We start from the raw sequence: 20,845 nt of genomic DNA on the forward strand, positions 1-20,845 counted from the left end.
AGGTCAGATATCAAAGATGAGGAGCCGTCATCTAACCTGCCTGGCGGAACAGAGAGAAAATTCAGATCCTGCTAGTAGAGCATCTCAGCTCTGTACAGAGAAAAGGACTCCATATTTTTTAATAAAGACCAACGAAAATATGGTCTGGATAGGGTGGTGGTTTCCTCAAAGATGTGATCTTCGGTAAAGGTTTCACTGTCACTGGTGCCAATAAAACATTTGTAACATTACACAATATTAAATCATGAAATCATATACAGTAAACAAGATTTGTTAAATGAGTATTCTGGTTCCACCATGTTTTATCCTATCCACAGGATAGTGGATACCTATTAGATCAGTTGGGATCCGGCCACTGGAACCACCACCATTCACAGGAATTGGGGCTCTAACTGAGCGTTGCTAGGGCGTGTCAGTGTTCAGTCTGTAGAAGACGCGTGTGTGTAACATGCAGAGGCTTCCAACCTGCCTCTTGTCATTACCCCTGTCCCTGACTATGAACATGTTCCCTATCACTGCCAATCACCTGTCTATCTGATTTGTTACACAGAGATGTTTTTAGTAATGCTTAATTAGAGCTTTACAAAAAAAAACTCTTTAAAAAATGTATTTAAAGTCTGCCATTTTGGTTTAAAGGATACCTGTCACTTGCGCCCCATTCAGACAAACGTATGTTCCCATGATGCAGACCACAAACAGTGGGTCCGCAGTACACTGGCACCAGCCGTGTGAAATCCTTGCAGAGGTGCCAAACATATGGCAAAATATAGAACATACCTATCTTTTGTGGTGTGGAGGCACAGACCCGGGAGCCCATTGAAGGTTGAGTGTTTCAGTGGGCTTCCGGGTCCATGTCTCCGCACCAGAAAAGGTAGGACATGTCCTATCTTTTGTTGTATGCTGAGGAACGCAGACCCATTCAAGTCAATGGAGTTAACACTGCCAGTGCCCGTGTATTGCATACCTGCGGTTTGTGGTCTGCAAAACATGCACGTAGGCCATACATTCGTCTTGATGGGGCTTTAAACAAACTTCAGCCCCTCGTCTTGGGCTGCGTTGACATCTCTAGTCAATGTTTCCTGCAGGCTGTTCCAGCAGAAAACAGCCTGCCGGCGTTCCCTTGGTTTGGCATTGCTGGATTCAACAGATCACTGCCGGATCCCTATTGACTATAATTGTCAAGTGATCCGTCTGCTTTCCGGCATAAATGCTGAGTTTCAGACAGAAAAATACTGCTGCTGCATACAGCGTTTTTTGTCCATCCAACAGCTGGCATTTATGCCGGAACAGGCTGTCGGGTCATCAATAACGGAGATGTGAACACAGCCTTCGTGATCAGTGGGAGTCTCAGTACATTTGTATGATATATTTTCTTTCCACTTTATTGTATCCATTTGATCTATTGACGTTTTTATTGTACCTGCACAATATACAGTATGCGTTATGCTGTTGGAGGGGGGGGGGTCTCATATATTTTACTTGAGATCTCCCGATTTGTTGTGTATGTTGTAATGACTTTGCAATAAATCTATTATCCATTATTATACCGTGTGCATTGGTTTTTATACCGTGTGCATTGTACTTTTCTTTGGTCTTGCAATTTTACATATGGCTACCAACTGTATTATTAGTATTGTTGGTGGTGCCCATCTCCTCTCATATATATATATATATATATATATGGCATGGTCAAAAATGCACCTTTACTTTTCCCTCCTAAACTGGAGAGACTGATTGTGAGCTCAGAATCCGGTGACATACTGCTCGTAGAAGTCAATGAAGAGATGAGAACACCTCACTGTTGTGCCATTACTGCTGCTAGCAGACCCCACTGAGTAAGAGACGTTCCTTCAGCCCTTTGGGGGTTGTAGTGTTACAGTAGATCTGTGGAGGTGCAGAATATTACATATTGAGCTTTTGTACTTTTTAGTGAATACATTTTACTCTTCAAGCATCTAAATTGGTTCTGATGCTTTCATGAACGTATATTAATAAGGTAAGGAGAGTTCTGCTTGGTCTTTTGATTTTTACTCTACATCACTGCTGGTTTTAAGATTCCATTGGGAATATCAAGAAATGGAGTCAAAGCAGATCATTTTATTTTAAGTAATTGATTTTGCAGCATGGTTTTTTGGAATTCATGATATTCTTTATCTTGGCTTCATTAACTGAGAAACACATTTTATTGCTTGTGTTATGTTATCAGACCATATAATTAGACATGGAAATATGACTTTTATTGTTATTAATTGTAAATTTCCCATGATATTCTGGAGTTTGTGGCTCAGCTTGTCTAGCAGTTATTCAGTGCTACAATGTTATCGTGTTAGCAACTCCAATGAGGTTGAAATCTATGAACTTAGTTCTTCAAGGCAACCACTGCCATGGGTCTTAGTAGTAAACGCATGCAAATGCTATAACCCAGGTTTGAAATCCCAACTTTAAAGATATTAGGACTGTTTTGTCCTTAAAGGGGTTGTCTCACTTCAGCAACTGGCATTTATCATGTGGAGCAGGGATGCTCAACCTGCGGCCCTCCAGCTGTTGTAAAACTACAACTTCCACGATGCCTTTCTGTAGGATGATAGCTGTAGGCTGTGAGGGAATGATGGGAGTTGTAGTTGTGCAACAGCTGGAGGGCCGCAGGTAGAGCATGCCTGATGTAGAGAAAGCTAATACAAGACACTTACTAATGTATTGTGATTGTCCATGTTGCCTCCTTTGCTGGCTGGATAAATGTTTCCATCACAGTATACACTGCTCATATCCAGGGCGTATGACCGGCCTGCAATCCAGCAGCGGTGGCCATGCTTGTACACTGTAGGAAAAATGACTGGCTTCTCTGGTGACTGGGACCTCAGAAGTGTGAATAGGCCTTTTCCTGTAGTTTGCAAGCACGGCCATCGCTGCTGGGTTACAGGGTGGTCATAACCCTGGAAACGAGCAGTGTATAATGTGATGGAAAAATGAATCCAGCCAGCAAAGGGAGGCCAAAAAATGCCATTTGTTGAAGTGACACAACACCTTTAAAGGGGTTATCCAATCCTATAAAAATCCCCCCAATGTGCCGGGCCCCCCACACTGAATATACTTACATGGGTCGCCGCTCCTGGTCCCGCTTCTCCCCGTGCGTAAATGAAAGCATCTGGTGTTGGGGGGGGGGGGGGCAGCCAATGTCGGGTAGGGATGGGGATGAGCCTCCATAGCCTCCTTGGCAAATTGCAGATCCGCAAAACATGGATACCGGCCCGCATGCGTTTCGCAATTTGCTACCACTCTCATAGAAAATGCCTATTCTTGTCCACAATTGCGGACAAGAATATGACATGCTCTTTATTTTTTGCGGGGCACACGTGGGCTATCTGCATCTTTTGCGACCCCATTGAAATGAATGTGTCTGCACCCATTCTGCAAAACGGGTGCGGAACAAAACATATGGCCGTCTGAATGAGCCCTAAGTCTGTACATAGATATACTTGCATATCGTGTGCATTCACTCATCTTAAATTTCGGAAATGGTAAGACACCACAGTGCCGCATCTAACAGAAGAGAAAACAAAGAAAGTCTTCCATTCTTGGTTGGGGAGAACACCCAATGCACAGACAAGCTCCTACCGAATCATTATTCTAGGGAAGGCAGCTGAACCATATGAATGTTCTATTCTGGCCCAGAGGCCGCATGTCATGCATTTGAGGACCTCCAGTCGAGTATCACTGTGTCTTCCAACCTAATATAGTGATTTCATGCGGAACGCATTAAAAACAAAAGCACAGATCCCTATGGGATTAAAGTTTCCATGTACTGTCGCTGTTTTCACGCATGTGTCTTCTCATCTGTCACCAGCATTTTTTGTTAGTTAGCCTGTCATTTCCCATTGTATTATAATTGTGGTTTTTCTGACTGGTCTTGATAAACATTCGGAGAGTCATTTATCAAATATCGATATTTTATTCCGGTCTTTGATATTCCCTGAGCAAACGATGCTCTTAATGTAAGACTTAATTTATTTATGTTAATTTTATGTCATAAATTAGGCGCATTCGGCAGTCCTTGCTCGTAGCGGGAGTACAGTTCAGTCGTCATTATGCCAGTAAACTGAATCTGCTTAGGCCAATGGCCCCGCACAAACCACACTCCGCCATTCCTCTTCTCAGACAGTGTTGAGGGTGGAGCAGTGTCGGACTGGTGTTCCGGGGGCCCACCAGTGAAATTAGATTCTGGGTGCCCACTGTAAACCTACATGGAAATACTACTTGCTTACACAGCAGCTGGCAGCAGCATCGCGCTCAAGATGATTATGGGGCCCCATAATCTATCCAATATTTAATACAAACATAGGCTGGGTGAGATGCTGTACACTGCGTATCTATATGTAGTGCAATCAGTGCCATGTGGCACTTGTGCAGAGGGTGGGAAATAGGGGCTCACCTTGCTCAGGGCCCACCGAGGGGGGGATTCACTTGTTTTCCTGGGGGACAGTCCAAGCTTGAGGTGGAGTAGAAATGCCACCTGCGCAGTAGCATTCAAAAAGTCGCAGATGGTGGGTTTGTGACTTTGCACGCCAGTTTCTGGCATATGGGGTCATAGCAAATCACCCTCTCTGTCTTCTTATATTAACTCTGTGGCATCTGTTACGGAAACCATGAATTGTTCTCCTTCACTTTGTGCAGTGTTGAGTTTGAAGGCAAAGATTTTGATCTTTGCTCATAATTACATTTGACGTTCAACATTAATTTATCATGTTTTACAGATGTCTTATTAATTAAGACCTTCTTATTTCAAACAACATTGAAATGGAAGCTATTAATTATTAGATGCCCCGTAGTCATTTCAGAAATTAGATTTTTTTTTCATGGACTTGTTGCTTTTCTAGTTTATAACAATTTATGATATTTTACAAAATTCACATGTTCCATTTTGTATTAAAGTAATAGGGTATCACTACAATGGACAGTGATTCACTAGCCCTATCCCGTGTCAGATCGGCACAGAACAGGGTAAACAGCTGCGACACACCCAGCAGCAACAGGAGAACATTAAAGAGTTCTAGAAGCAAGTAGATTATTTTATTAGGTTATATTCATCAGAGGTAACTTGTGCACCACCAGCATCAGGAATGATGTCCTTACTTGAGTTTTTATCTCCACCAAACTCCTCAAAATTCATTATGCAACAAAGTCCAAAGTATGGCCCAGCTGAAGTGTTACAAGTGCACAGAAGCATTTCGGCAAGCCTGGTCATAGAGCTTGAAGAAGACCTCCATGCCAAAACATTGCTGTTTTACATGTATAAGATGAATGGAGCATTTTGCTGTAGATAATATATTGTATGTTTCCAACTATAAGACACTTTTTCCCCAAAAAAGTGAGGGAAAAATGACAGTGCATCATATAGTCCAAATGCTAATGGTTGCTTCCATTATGGGAGGCGTGGGGAGTGAAGCGCTGCGCAGTACTCCTTGTCTTCGCCCCCGGCCTCCCTCTGCACTATGTCCTGACTATGTACAGTGCCAAGACGTAGTACACGTAGGTCCGTACTATGACCTGACGCTATGGAACATCAGGTCACAGTGCAGTGCGGGCCGGAAGAAAACCAGGGAGTGATGAGCAAGTGGCAGCGCTATCTGGAGCAAGCGAGTTTATATATTTTTTTAACATCTGATCTGGGGTCTGTTCTGGGGCTGATGGGATCTGTTCTGGGGCTGATGGGGTCTAATCTGAGGTATGGTGGGGGTCTGTTCTGGGGCTGATGGGGTCTGTTCTGACCTGATGTCTGTTCTGGGGCTGATGGTGTCTGTTCTGAGCTGTCGCCTGTTCTGTGACTGATGGGGTCTGTTTTAAGGCTGATGGTGGGCTTTTCTGAGGCCAAGCAGGAGGAACTGAGCAGACTGATTTAAGGCTTTGTCGGAAATTTTCAAATTTATTCATTTTAATCTTTTTTATTTTATTTCTGATTTCAGTGGAGGTGTTATCAGTGTCTGACAGCTATCTATGTATACACAAACAGAGAATGCTATCAGTCCCTGATAACACCTCCCCATGTACAACTATCAGTGACTCACAGCTATCTTTGTATACACACTTACACAGAGAATACTATCAATTACTGAAACACCTCGTCTATGTATAGGTATCAGTGACTGACGGCTATCTCTGTATACACACTTACACAGAGAATGCTATCAATCACTGATAACGCCTCCCCCGTGTACAACTATCAGTGACTGACGGCTATCTCTGTATACACACTTACACAGATAATTCTATCAATCACTGATAACACCTCCTCCATGTACAACTATCACTGACTGACAGCTATGTATGTGTAGCATACCAAACAACAGAGGAAAACACGTGAGGCCGATGGATGCAATAGTTCATGTACTCATGGTTAGCAGATCCCTCCCTGGGCTGGCGTACAGTGGATGGGAAGACAGCATGAAATCCTCTGGGGCACTCTCGGTTGCAGGGAACACCAGCCAGATGGAAGTTGAGGTGCCCTTGATGGTAATTGGTGTTGGGTGCTTTTGCGGCTAGGACCCTGGTTCATGACGCCAGCACGAATAGGTGCAAATGTTGGTGGTAGTAGTTGAGATGATGATATAGAATAAGTGAGACTAGAGCTTTTAACAAACTCCCAGTACTTTACTGAAGTTAATCCACAGATGAAGGTATGTAACAGTCATTTACAACAAGGCAGCTTTCACAGTGATTCACATTAGTTTCCAGAAGTTGCATAAGGCATCGTCCTCTGACAATCAGTCTTTCTCTCTCTTATTTCTCCAGGTAGGAGGGATGAATTATCTCTGTTGTACTGTATAATGCTGTACCTCTGTATCCTCTTCTAGGAATACTATACTTAGACACATTGCCTTTTTGTCTTTAATTATGGTGGTTAGCTTGTAGCTTTGAATCTCTCCACCTGAAGCAAAGGAGTCTAGAGTCTGATAAATGACAGTTACCCTCCTTTGTCAATGTCCTCATTCCCTTTCTGAGCTGCCTGGAGATACTGTAATCTTTTCCCTTCTATGGGCTGGTATATGGAACTAAGTATGGAGTTTGGATAACTCACAAAAATGGCTGCTGAGGTTCAGCTTGTCCTCAGACATGACACACTGACCTTCTTCTTCTTGCACTGAGTACTGAGTGAGTAGGGCGTAGTTAGCCCTGGGAGAACCTCAGCCTCCCTATGCAACTTTATGAGAACACATTTACAAGCACAATTTACATGAAACACAATCACAGTATTAAGCAGTGTGTTTCAGTATATACCCTTACACACAGAGTGCTATCAATCAATGATAACACATCCCCCTGTACTGAAAGGTGTTCACTGGGTGGTTTAAGTTAGAAAAAAGCAAATATATGCCAGTTGCAGTTGGTTGTTGTGCTGTCCTGAAGAGCCAGCATCCTTTGGCACTTCCTAACTTTTTCAGAAAGTCAATATAGCTTGAATGAGAGGTGCAACTGAATGCTAAAGTATACTTTATAAAATCCCATTTTTATTTAATTCATTCAAACTGCGACCAAATTTTCTAAGGTATTAATCTAATACCCCAATGAAGCCCAGAAATGTTTATGGTGGGGGCTTTTTGATCTTCAACATATTCTCTTGACATCTAAATAATAGACATAAAATACCTAAGGAGCTTCTGCAGCTCCTTATTACTTAGGGATAAAACCTACATAAACCTGCATAAAAATGCGACCTTTTTCGTGAAATGTGGGAATATTTCTTAGAAAAGGGCCTCATATTGAAGTTGAAACTAAGAAGAACTAGTATAGTACTGTATTGTAAAATGTTACTGTCGAGTTACGCAGGTGTGAGGACCACTGGGGCAACAGTGAAGGTTCTAGAAGCAATGGAGAAGAACATATATTTTATCCAAATTTTCTGTTTCACTTTTTTTCATTTTTTGGTATGACTTTTTGGAACATTCAGTCGGAAGTGACAGAAACTGTTAAAAAGAGTGTGCAGATGTTTGAAAAGCTCAGTTTCTTTCGCCTGGAGTAACTTAACTGCAGCCATTTGTTGCGTGTTTACAAAAGGGACTCGAAGAGCAGCTCCAGCTGGCCACCTGTAGACGCAAACCATATGGCCTTGTCTGTTTTAAGAAAAAATCTGCTAGGAAGAAGAATTATCTCAAGCTCTGTTTTGTCAGACTAGCCTGTAATGTGCCTTAAATTTTAGATGTTCTGAAAATCTCTTGCCTTAACAATTCATGTTTAGACCTAAAAGGTTCGGTAATGAGAAGCTGTTATGCTGAGAATGCAAAGTAAACTTCAGAACAACTTTCCGACAGACAGAAAACCATGTGGGATTCGGAACATCTGGACTGGGACTATTGCAGGCATTAAGTAAAACTGCTAATATACAGTAGACTGCACTTAATTTCTGCGTGATAAACGGTTTGTTTTCATGGGGCAATACTTCTGGATAATTAAATAATGCTTGTTGGGCTTTTCTTTTAACTTTTGCTGCAAAGGTAGAATTTAAGGCTGTGAAAAAACCTGGTTGATAAATTGTTTAGATAAGAACTTGATCTAAATGGCTAAAACAAAAAAACTGTGTAAAAAGGATGCAATTAAGTATTAAAAGTGTGTGACTCGCAGTTGTGTATTCTGTACATCAGTGTTTCGATGGCTACTTGCCTTGGCACAGCATGAACATTTAGTCTGCCTAGCATACTTTTAATATGTTTACATTTTATATAAATTGGTATTTTGTTATGAAAAAAATGGAAGGATCTGAAATAAATATATAAAATCAAAAGTATAAAAATATGTTCTTAATTACCTGGTGTGACCAGAGGTCAAGGACCTGACCTCATAATCTTGACCCACCGTTACTGCAGTCATGATTGCCCCATTTCCCTCATTACTTCTGCTTAGTAAGTCTGCATTCACAAAGTGTTCTTGCTATACTAAACGTATAAGGAATGCCCAACCTGCTGCCTTCAAGCTGTTACAAAACTACAATTCCCAGCATGTTTGGATAGCTTACAGCTATTAGGGAATGCTGGGAGTTGTAGTTTTTGGGCCACAGGTTGAGCATCCCTGGTTTAGAGTGTACGCAAGGTCCATAGGCTGTGTCCATATGTTTCCATTAGTCAGGTAAAGGCCAAAAGAGTGCGATACTACAATGGGGCTCTAAGACTATTCCAGACTATATGTTAAATTGAGTCCCTAAACACAGTGTGAACATAGCCTAATGTCTGGTTTGGGACATCTTTATGCAGGCAATTAGAGTGCCTATGCTGGTCCAAGAAGTATGATGATCTATAAAATTTTCATTAAATATGATAATTCAACATATGTCAGATACCATGTATTCAGAGTTTTTCAATTTAAAGCACCTCTGTCAGCCTGATCAACCCTATTAAACCAAGCATACAGCCTAGTAGGGTTGATCATTCTGATAAAAAAAAAAACACATTTTTATTTGTATGCTAATGACCTAATAGGAATACCAAGGGTTGATTTGGTAGACGCCTTCACCTTCAGTCCCTCCCCTTCATTTACTGCACTAGACACCGAGTATAGCCAGGTCTTCCTGTGCCTACTCTTTGTGTTCTCCTGCTGCTCTCCAAGTGCTGAAACTTGTCAGCTGTGACGGCGCTGTATCTCCTGGTCTCTGTGCTTGATCAGTGTATCTCCAGCTGGACTGAGCAAGCACCAAGACCAGGAGACTGCCAGGATAATGCCCCCAGTACTAGCCCAAAGTCAAACCAGTTGGTTGGCACAGTGGGTCCACATTCACTGCCTGCAATTTTTTATTTTATTTTTCAAATTTGTGAAATGGAATGAAATCCTAAAATTACATTCTTATTTTCATCTGAATTCATAATAGGAAAAAGTATAATCTTGTAACTTAATTTGTATTGTGCTACCATGTTCTTCTAACATGTACATTTTAAAAGTAATACTTTTTGAATGCAGAAAACATTCTCAGTCATTTAGCTTGATTTCATGCACAATAAATGAGGACCATATTGATCTTGTTAATTGATCATTGTGCTGTCAGATATTAGAGGCTGTATGGCGTTTATTCAAGGGAGTCCATCAGCAGTTTTGACCATACTAAACTGCTGACAGCACCAACTAGGGTCTAGGGAGAACAGTACAAATATACATTTTGTGGAACTTTTTTCCCTCAGGAGTAGTGTGAATATGTGCTTTTATTCTGACAGATTGTAAGTTTTAACTGCCCAGGAACTGCTTTACCACCTCTCCCCGCTGCCCTGAGTGACAGATATAGTTATTGTCTGGTTGGATGCTACGGCTGTCACTCAGCATAGGGGGAAGGGCTGTGAAGCAGCTCAATGGAGAGAGCAGCAAGCAGAAACTTTCGAAGAATAAACCTCCATATTCACACTGCTACTGATGTGAAAAGCTCCACAAAAGGTATGTTTGTACTACACTCCTCAAACCCTACCTATTGCTGTCAGCAGTTTAGCATGGTCAAAACTGCTGACAGACTCCCTTTAAGCATTCACAGTAATTGTAGCAAGGAGCCTGGGGTGAGGCACGTGCTGCTTACTGCAAACAATGTATGTACTAGCAGTTAGCTTGTACTGCCTTTTGGATAGGGACAGAAGAGGTACCGGACGTAATCTCTCACGTCTGGACGTAATACGCTACCTCTTTGTCGCCAGTCTCGCTTTACTGCCTCCTAAAACCAGTGACTGCACCATATAACAGATGAATAGAGGGCACTCTGTCAATATGTAATGGCATAATAAGTTAGCTGTCCCTAAGTGTCTAGCAGGATGCGTAAACCTATAAAGATATGAATAAAATACACGAGGACTGTGTTTATGACTACTAATGCCCAAATCTTCTCTTTTCAGAGTTACATTCACGGGAGCAGTCAGGCTCAGTTTGTGGCAGAATCTCATATTATCCTGTTGCTGAATATCCTTCCAATCACGTAAAATAAAATGCTTTTGTTATTGCTCTGTCATTTTTAACAATGACAAAAATGTCCTCCATACCCCGGCTGGTAGAGGTAAGTGCTTATAGTTTATAGCGCTGGGACTGTAATCAGCAGGAGTATAGGTTGTTACAAATAATATCTGCAATAATAATTTCATTGGCTTTCTAGTGTAATGTTCCCTGGAACTGTATTCTGTAGCAGGGCTAAACACTGTGCACGGCTCCGACTCTTTACAGATAGGATATATCACATTATTTGTAGCAAAGCGCGGGGAACGGCCGGGGTTACAGCAAGCATTATTTCCTATGGCTTTATTGTTAAAGAAAAACCATCACCATGAAAATGTAGTGTAATCTGCCAGCACTATGTTATAGAGCAGGAGGAGCTGAGCAGATTGATGTACTGTATCATTTTATGGGAAAAGATTCAGTAAAACTTGTATTTCATTCATTTATATTCCTGCTCATTCTGGGCTGTGAAGTCCAGGAGGGGGTCCTATCAGTGATTGACAACCTTCCCTCTATGACTGTGTAAACAGATAGATGTCAATCACTGATAGGACCACCTCCTGGACTTCAATCAGTGACAGTCAGCCTTCCCTCTATGACTGTGTATACACAGACAGCTGCCAATCACTGATAGGACCGCCTCCTGGACTTCAATCAGTGACTGTCAGCCTTCCCTCTATGACTGTGTACACACAGACAGCTGCCAATCACTGATAGGACCGCCTCCTGGACTTCAATCAGTGACTGTCAGCCTCCCCTCTATTGCTGTGTACACAGAGACAGCTGCCAATCACTGATAGGACCGCCTCCTGGACTTCAAAGCTCAGAATGAGCAGGAATATAAATGAATGGAATAAAAATTACATTGGATCTTTCCCCACAAAATTATATATCAATCTGCTAAGCTTCTCCTGCTCTATAACATGCTGCCTGCAGATTACATGGCATTTTCATGGTGATAGGTTCCCTTTAACCCTTTCTACCCCAGAGGGTTTTTTTTGCTTTTGTTTTGCGCTCCCTGCCTTTCCAGAGCCATAACTTTTTTTTATTTTTCTGTTCACATAGCCTTATGAGGGTTTGTTTTTTGCGGGACAAGTTGTACTTTCCAACACCACCATTTAATATTGCATATGATGTAGTGGGAAGCGGGAAACAAATTTCAAATGGGGTGAAATTGCAAAAAAAAAAAGAAGCAATTCCGCCACAGTTTTACAGGTTTTTTATTTACGGTGTTCGATGTGCAATAATGACCAGTAACTTTCATTCTACTTTCATTCAGTACGAATCCGGCGATACCTTATATCAGTGTTTCCCAACCAGTGTGCCTCCAGTTGTTGCAAAACTACAACTCCCAGCATGCCCGGACAGCCAAAGGCTGTCCGGGCATGCTGGGAGTTGTAGTTTTACAACAGCTGGAGGCACACTGGTTGGGAAACACTGCCTTATATGTATAGTTTTTCTTGCGTTTTGATAGTGATAAAATAATTAAAACAGTTTTATTTTTTCATTGCCATATTTTGACTCCTATAACTTTTTTTAAATTATGGGTACGGAGCTGTATGGGGGCTCATTTTTTCCAGGGCGATCGGAACTTTTCATTGATACCATTCTGCGGTGTGTATGACTTTTTGATCACTTTTTATTTAATTTTTTTGTAGAAAATGAAGCGACCAAAAACGGCGACTCGGCCATTTTGAAGTTTTTTTCAGTTTTGCTGTTTGCCGTATCAGAAAGATACCATGGGTGTTTTCGCACATGGCGATACCCATGATGTGTAGTTTAAAAAAAAAAAAGTTTTTGTTTTTATTTTGGGGAATGGGGGGGTGATCTTATTTTTTTTTATTTTTTTTAAAGACTATTTTTTTTTTTACACTTTTTTTTTTATAGTTCCCATAGAGAACTATAACAAGCAATCATCAGATTGCTATTCTCATAGACCACAATGCATGAGCATTGCTAGTGTCCTATTGAGCTCTATTACAGGCAAGGCTCCATAGGAAATACTATGCAGCAGCCTCCTGTCATTCACAAAGACTAGGGCTGCTGCACACAAGCTTCGGCTCCTCCGATTGCCGCACGGATGAGCCGGAGCATCACCGGAAACGTGCGCTCAGATGCTGTGGTCAGGATTGACCATGGCATCTGAGGGGTTAAAGGTTCACCGTTGGCATTACTGCCGGTTGCGGACATTAGCCGCGGATGTCTGCTATAAGGAACAGCAGGCAACCCATGGCTATGGCGCCCACTCTGCTCAGGAACGGGTGCCATCTTTATAGAATAGTACAGCGCTGGTCGGGAGGGGGTTAAATGAGTTGTATCAGATTAGAAAAATATGCATAAACAGCACCACTTTTGTCCATGGGCTTGTGTAATATTGAAGCTTATCCAGTTCATTTGGATAAAACTAAGCCATTCTAAGCTTTTCTCGTGACACATTGTACGTTTTTAAGCACCAATTCAGTTATAAAGTGATTTTGAGGGGCTTATGTAATGGAAAAACCCCATAATTGACCCCATTTTAGAAACTACACCCCTCAAATTATTCAAAACTGATGTTAACCCTTGATGTGTACCACAAGAATAATATGAAAATGGAGGTTAAATGTCTAAATTTCACTTTTTTGGGTATATTTTTTATGTTAATCAACTTTTTTTCTTGCAACACAGCAAATAAACTTTAATATGCATTACACCGATTCTGCAGTTTACAGATATATCACATATATGGCGGTAAACTGCTCTATGGGCATGTGCCAATGGTCAGAAGGAAAGCAGCGCCATATGGATTTTGGAGGCACATTTTTCTAGAATGTTTTTTAGGCACCATTTTGTATTTGAAGACTGAGGTACCCCTATAGTGTTAACCCCATTCCGGAAACCAGACCCCTCAAGGAGTATTTCAAGGTGTGTAGTGAGTACTTTGACCCATCAGGCATTTCATAGAATTAGGAAATATTTGGCTGTGAAAATCACAATTTTTTTTTTCCAGAAAAAGTTTCTTTACTCACACATTTTTCACTTTTACAAGGGCTGACAGGACAAAATGCACCCCACATTTTGTTACACATTTCCCCCTTTATATGGCAACACCCCACATGTGCTCAAAAACGGATTCTTGAGCACATGGCAGGGTTCAAAAGGGAAGGAACACCAGAGGGCTTTTGGAGGACAGATTCTGCAGCATTGGCTTTTTGGAGCTATGTCGCATATGAAGATAACCTGAGGTACCCCTACAGTGACCCCATTCCAGAAACTAGACCCCTCAAGGAGAATTTAAAGGCGTGTAGTGAGCACTTTGACCCATCAGGCATTTCACAGAATTAGGAAATACTTAGCTGTGAAAATGAAAAATTACAATTTTTTTTCCAGAAAAAGTTGCTTTACACTTACATTTTTCACTTTCACAAGGGGTAACCGAACAAAATGCACCCCACATTTTGTTACCCACTTCCCCGGCAACACCCCATATGTGCTTGTAGCCTGCTATATTGGCGCACAGCATGGCTCTTGAGGCAAAGTGCAAAATATGGATTTTGCAGGCCTGAATAAGCAGACATGGATTTTAGGTGCCATGTCGCATGTTAAAAAATTCCTGAGGTCCCCAAAAATCAAAAACCCCAAGAAGTGACCCCATTTTGGAAAGAGCATCCCCGTACGAACATTTTAAGTGGTGGAAAGGGAACTTTTCAGCAAACAAGTGTCTCACAGAAGACATAAACCCTTGTTAAAGGATTTCAAAGCACATATTTGTGAAAATGCACCCCAGTATATGTTTCCCATTTTCTCCCCATTCAGGAAACACCCCATATGTGCTTGTAGCATGCTGTATGGTCGCACACCAGGCAAATGGCTAAATATGGATTTTGCTGGCAGGCCTGAATTGGCAGACATTGATTTTAGGTGACATGTCGCATTTAAATAATTCCTGAGGTCCCTAAGAAAACCCCCAAAACTGACCCCATTTTGGAAAGAGCAGCCCCGTACGAACATTGTGGAAAGTGGTGAAAAGGGCACCTTTGACCAAACAGGTGTATTACAAAAATGAATATGTAGTGGTTGGTGAAAAGTGGATATGTAAGCTATGCGGACTAAATCAGATATAAGGTGGTAAAATTACAGGGTACATCAAGGATGAAATTATTCCATGGATGAGTGATAGACTCTGAAACAATCCTTGATGCACGGGCCAGGTTTTTCAGGGCAGGTTTCACAATGGTGAAAGGTGACTTTCCTTATCCCTCTTTTGGAACACAGGGAAATGTTGCCTTGGTACAACTCGGGCACGGTAACTTACAGAAGTACTGGGACCCTCCATTGCTTGGTTTGAAAACATTTGGGTCTTTATCACCACCTCTTGAAATTGTAGGAATATTCTTGGATGGCCTCTAGATCTAGATAGCATGAACGCATTGTACAGTGCCATCTGTACAATGTGTAAGGCCAGCTTTTTGTACCACACTTTTGTTTTTCGTGTGGCATTGAAGGGCTTTAGAACTTGATCTGAAAGATCACCCCCCCTCCATGTGTTTATTGTAGTCCAGGATGCAGTCTGACTTGGGTACAGTGGTAGTGGTACCTCGTACAGCGACAGGGGAGCTGGTGTTACTGTGAATGTGGTCCGTAAAAGGACATCCCTCTTGTACTTAACCACCAACTTGTTCTGATGGAGGAGAGCATGGCTTTCTCCTTTTCTTAGTGGTTGCCCTACCAGGGATCTAGGGAGGCCTCTCAGATTTTTGCGTACTGTGCCGCATGCTACAGTACCTCTGGAAGCTAGGGACTGGAAAAGTGGTAGACTGGTGTAGTAATTATCCACGTAGAGATGGTAACCCTTATTCAGCAGTGGGTACAGTAAGTCTCACACGATCTTCCCACTAACTCCTAGGACGGGCAGGCATTCTGGAGGTTCAATCCGGGTGTCCCTCCCTTCGTAAACCCAGAACTTATGAGTGTACCAAGAGCTACTCTCACAGACTTTATACATTTTTATGCTTTACCTTGCCCGCTTGCTGGGCACGTACTGGCGGAATCTTACCCTCCCTTTGAAAAGTAATAGGGATTCGTCTAAGCAGACATTTTGTTCTGGGGTGTACACTTCTGAGAACTTTGCGTTTGAAGTGGTCAAGGATGGGCCTAATTTTGAACAGACTGTCAAATGCATGGTCATACTGGAGTGGGCACTCTGCATTATTGTTATAATGCAAAAATTTCAGAATTGCTTGGAATCGATTACGGGCTATGGCACTACTGTAAATTGGAGTGTGGTACAAGACATCCGCACTCCAATACTGAGTAATCTTAGTTTTTTTTTTACTAGGCCCATATGCAGCAAGAGCCTCCAAAAGTCATCTCTGCTGCATTTACTGGGGTCCAACCTTGGGGTCTAGCGTATGGTGTTGTGGGGTTCTAGGAAATAAATTGCTGGGCGTATAAATTTGTTTGGGTTACCATCAAATTTATAAAATCTTCAGAGAAAAAGATTTTTTTAAATTCATTTCTGTGAAGCCCAAACAATCTGAATTCCTGAGCTGCCCACAAACTCAGGAATATGGGGCTGATAATCTTTAGGGAGTGGAGTCCATATGGGGTCACTCTGGGGGACTGTCTCAACTGCTACCCTGGGGCGCCTTCTAGAGGGTCCCTCATCACCGGATGATGATGAGGGGGTAGAAGAAAGTGGCATCCTCTTCTCCCTCACTGGCCGACTCACATACGCGTATGCCTCTTCAGCTGAGTATACTCGTTGGGCGGACAGGCCATTTTTATTTTTTTGGGGTGTAACGTGTGAAATATGTAATGTAAAACTTTATTTAGTGTGGGGTGTGTATGAGGTGCTTTCACACGTGAAGGGGCTTGTAATAAATTGGAAATTAAACTTAGGAGAAAAAAGGGAGAAGTAGAAAAGTAGAAATAAAAATTGAAAAAAAAAAGGTTGTTCTGCACAAAAAAAACTGGGAAAAATGAGTAGATCATGGACACTACTGATCGGTGCTCATTGGTTTCAAAATGCTCGCATGCAGATGGTGTGTTCGTGCAAAATACTAAACTGACACTTAACTAACACTAACTGACATTGATTTTTATATCTATATATGTATATATATAACTACCTACCACTAACTGCAGGTTTTTTTCACAGAATTTTTAATTTTTTTTAAAGATGTAAATGAGCACACTGGTTATCGGTGCTCTGCAGCATGCACGCACACAGTTTGTGCGTGCAAAAACTGTAGTATGAACATTCACTACAGTGTTTAAAGGGTTTCTACCACTTTCTTTGCACACATTTCGTTTTCAGACACTAGCGATCCGCTAGTGTCTGATGTACCATACAAGCTAAGTATTATATTCCTCCGTTCCGCCGTTTTGTTTAAAAAAGCACTTTTATATTTATGCAAATGAGCCTCTAGGTGCTATGCGGGCGTCTTTTCAGCACCTAGAGGCTCCGTCTACCTTCATAAACTGCCGCCCAGCTCCTCGCTCCAGCACGCCCATCTCCTAGTGAAATCGATCCTCCCCCTGCTTCTGGCGTCCGAAATCTCTCGCCTGCGCCGTTCGTCTCTGCATTCGGCGGCATTCGGCGCAGGCGCAGTCGAAATGTCTGATCGCTCCCTGATTATAGAGCTCTATAATCAGTTTCTATGAGGAGGTAAGTTCTAGACTTGACAGCGGCGAATCAATGGATGTCGTGTATCTGGACTTCTCCAAAGCATTTGACACTACCACATAAAAGGTTAGTATCTAAAATGAGAATGCTCGACTGGGAGAAAACGTCTGTAAGTGGGTAAGTAACTGGCTCAGTGATAGAAAACAGAGGGTGGTTATTAATGGTAAATACTCAGATTGGGTCACTGTCACTAGTGGGGTACCTCAGGGGTCAGTATTGGGCCCTATTCTCTTCAATATATTTATTAATGATCTTGTAGAAGGCTTGCATAGTAAAGTATCAATTTTTGCAGATGACACTAAACTGTGTAAAGTAATTAACACTGAAGAGGACAGTATACTACTACAGAGGGATCTGGACAGATTGGAGGCTTGGGCAGATAAGTGGCAGATGAGGTTTAACACTGATAAATGTAAAGTTATGCACATGGGAAGGAAAAATGCAAGTCACCCGTACATACTAAATGGTAAAACACTCGGTAACACTGACATGGAATCTAGGATCTAAGAATTTTAATAAACAGCAAACTAAGCTGCAAAAACCAGTGTCAGGCAGCTGCTGCCAAGGCCAATAAGATAATGGGTTGCATCAAAAGGGGCATAGATGCCCGTGATGAGAACATAGTCCTACCACTTTACAAATCGCTAGTCAGACCACACATGGAGTACTGTGTACAGTTCTGGGCTTCTGTAAACAAGGCAGACATAGCAGAGCTGGAGAGGGTCCAGAGGAGGGCAACTAAAGATATAACTGGAATGGGGCAACTACAGTACCCTGAAAGATTATCAAAATTAGGGTTATTCACTTTAGAAAAAAGACGACTGAGGGGAGATCTAATTACTATGTATAAATATATCATGGGTCAGTACAGAGATCTATCCCATCATCTATTTATTCCCAGGACGGTGACTGTGACGAGGGGACATCCTCTGTGTCTGGAGGAAAGAAGGTTTGTACACAAACATAGAAGAGGATTCTTTACAGTAAGAGCAGTGAGACTATGGAACTCTCTGCCTGAGGAGGTGGTGATGGTGAGTACAATAACGGAATTCAAGAGGGGCCTGGATGTATTTCTGGAGTGTAATAATATTACAGGCTATAGCTACTAGAGAGGGGTCGTTGATCCGGGGAGTTATTCTGATTGCCTGATTGGAGTCGGGAAGGAATTTTTTATTCCCCTAAAGTGGGGAAAATTGGCTTCTACCTCATAGGGCTTTTTTTGCCTTCCTCTGGATCAACTTGCAGGATAACAGGCCGAACTGGATGGACAAATGTCTTTTTTCGGCCTTATGTACTATGTTACTATATATATTTATATAAACCCCTAACTACACTTTATTCTTTTTTTTTTAACCCAAAAAATTATAAAACATTGCTGATCAGGCAGATATGTACTAAACAGCCTTGGTGGTCACAACTCGCACAATGAAAATGTTGTGCAGAGCTGGAAAATTGTAAAAAAAAAGAATTTAAAAAAGTGCACGGACCAAATGGTGTCCGTAAACAAAGGACGGGGGGAAGGGTGGGAGCGGGAAGGGACGGAGGGTGGTTTAGGGATCTGGAACTGCTGCAAATTGAAAAAAAAATCACTGCAGCAGTTCCAGATGTTCTTATTTTCTTCTTTTTTCAGCAGGTAGAATTGCAGAAAAAGCGCAGCGGTGTGGAACCACAAATCCCAGCAGGTCAGATACAGCACAGAGGGGCACAGGTCTGCTCTGCATGCAGTCACCAGCTGGAATGGCTGCATGCAGGGAGGATCTTCCCTTTCCTGTGCAGCTGTAGTGCTGCCATAGGCTGGCGCGTTGTTCCCGAAGTTCAGCACCAGTCACCCCTGTACAAAGCCTTTTCCAACCCCCTGCAGCTTCCTGGATAAATGAAAAATCATCCGGACCTGCGACTGGCCAGTCTGCAGAAATCGGCAAATCGCAGCGATCGATGCTGCACAGGGGCGGAAAAACGTCCCTCTGCCCCTTGGGAAGATGGCTGCCTGCCGTCCTGAGCAGCCATAATCACCCGGTCACCAAGTGATTTCACTCAGGGACCAGGTAAACAAAGCACCATAGTTCTACGGTGCTGGTATTTTGAACCCGGTTCCCAGCACCATACAGCTACGGCTCTGGTATCCTACGGGTAAAGGGCATCTGTCAGCAGAATGGTACCTATGACACTGGCTGACCTGTTACATGTGCGCTCGGCAGCTGAAGACATCTGTGTTGGTCCCATGTTCATATGTTCCTGCATTGCTGAGAAAAATGAAGCTTTAATGTATGCAAATAAGCCTCTAGGAGCAACGGGGGCGTTGTCATTACACCTAGAAGCTCCTCTGTCTCTGCAACTTCTGCTTCCTTTCCATTTTGATTGACATGACTAGGTGTGATGACGTTTACATAGTCTGGTCCTGTCAATCAAAGTGGAGTGGGTGTGGCAGTTAGAGAGCTGATCCTCTAGGTGTAATGCTCCTAGAGGCTCATTTGCATATATTATAAATACTTTTTCTCAGCAATGTGAGTATATATATATATAGTAAAAAAAAAAATATATATATATATATATATATAGAGAGAGAGAGAGAGAGACACAGAGTAATAGATACCCTTAAAGGGGTTTTCTCATGAATAACCTCTATGGTATATATGCATAGGACTGGTACGGGTCAGAGTTTTTTCCTCTGTCTTGTGACCTCAGCAGGACCTTAGTGACCACCTATACTCTTTATTTTTTTTACGGCGGCCTAGTCTAAGTGCTGCACAGCGGGGAGCGGGTACCCGGCTCTCACATGAGAGCCGCGGCTCTGCTCTAACAGCCCGGACCAGAAGGAGTGCTGATCTGGGCTGTTTTAATACTTAACATGCCGTGGGCAATGGCGCGCAATGCCAGTTTCATAGGTACAAATCTGCTGATAGATGCCCTTCAAAAATCCCATCTGTCTGCACTGCCCATCCATTTTTCAGCCAACCCACCTGTGGGATGTGTCCGAGGTGTCTAACAACTGCTTACCCCATTCACTCATAGACATAAGATTAGGGGTGCACCTAGACCCTCTGTGGCCACAGGCGAAAACTGAAACCGAGCCCCCCCCCCCCCCCCCCCCCCCCCCATAGCAATTTCTTAGCATAACCCCTTTGCCACAATGAAAGCGCTCATTGCCCATGGCCCTCTTGCCTGTACCTGGTACTGCCTGAGGCGATAACCTCACCTAGCCTCATCGGTGGTGCAGCCCTGCATAAGATGAGG

The 20,845-nt window shown here is 42.5% G+C and overlaps 1 protein-coding gene across 1 annotated transcript in view; it reads left to right on the forward strand.

Moving 5' to 3' along the window:
- The window catches only part of TUSC3 (tumor suppressor candidate 3), a 328,869-nt gene that overhangs the window by 281,525 nt on the left and 26,499 nt on the right, over window positions 1-20,845 (forward strand). Inside the window, exon 7 of the mRNA XM_044295877.1 lies at window positions 10,851-10,914. Coding sequence (XP_044151812.1) covers window positions 10,851-10,914 — 64 coding nt within the window. The remainder of the gene's footprint in view (window positions 1-10,850; window positions 10,915-20,845) is intronic.

Source organism: Bufo gargarizans, chromosome 1 (genome assembly GCF_014858855.1).
Source record: "Bufo gargarizans isolate SCDJY-AF-19 chromosome 1, ASM1485885v1, whole genome shotgun sequence".
Lineage (NCBI taxonomy): Eukaryota > Metazoa > Chordata > Amphibia > Anura > Bufonidae > Bufo > Bufo gargarizans.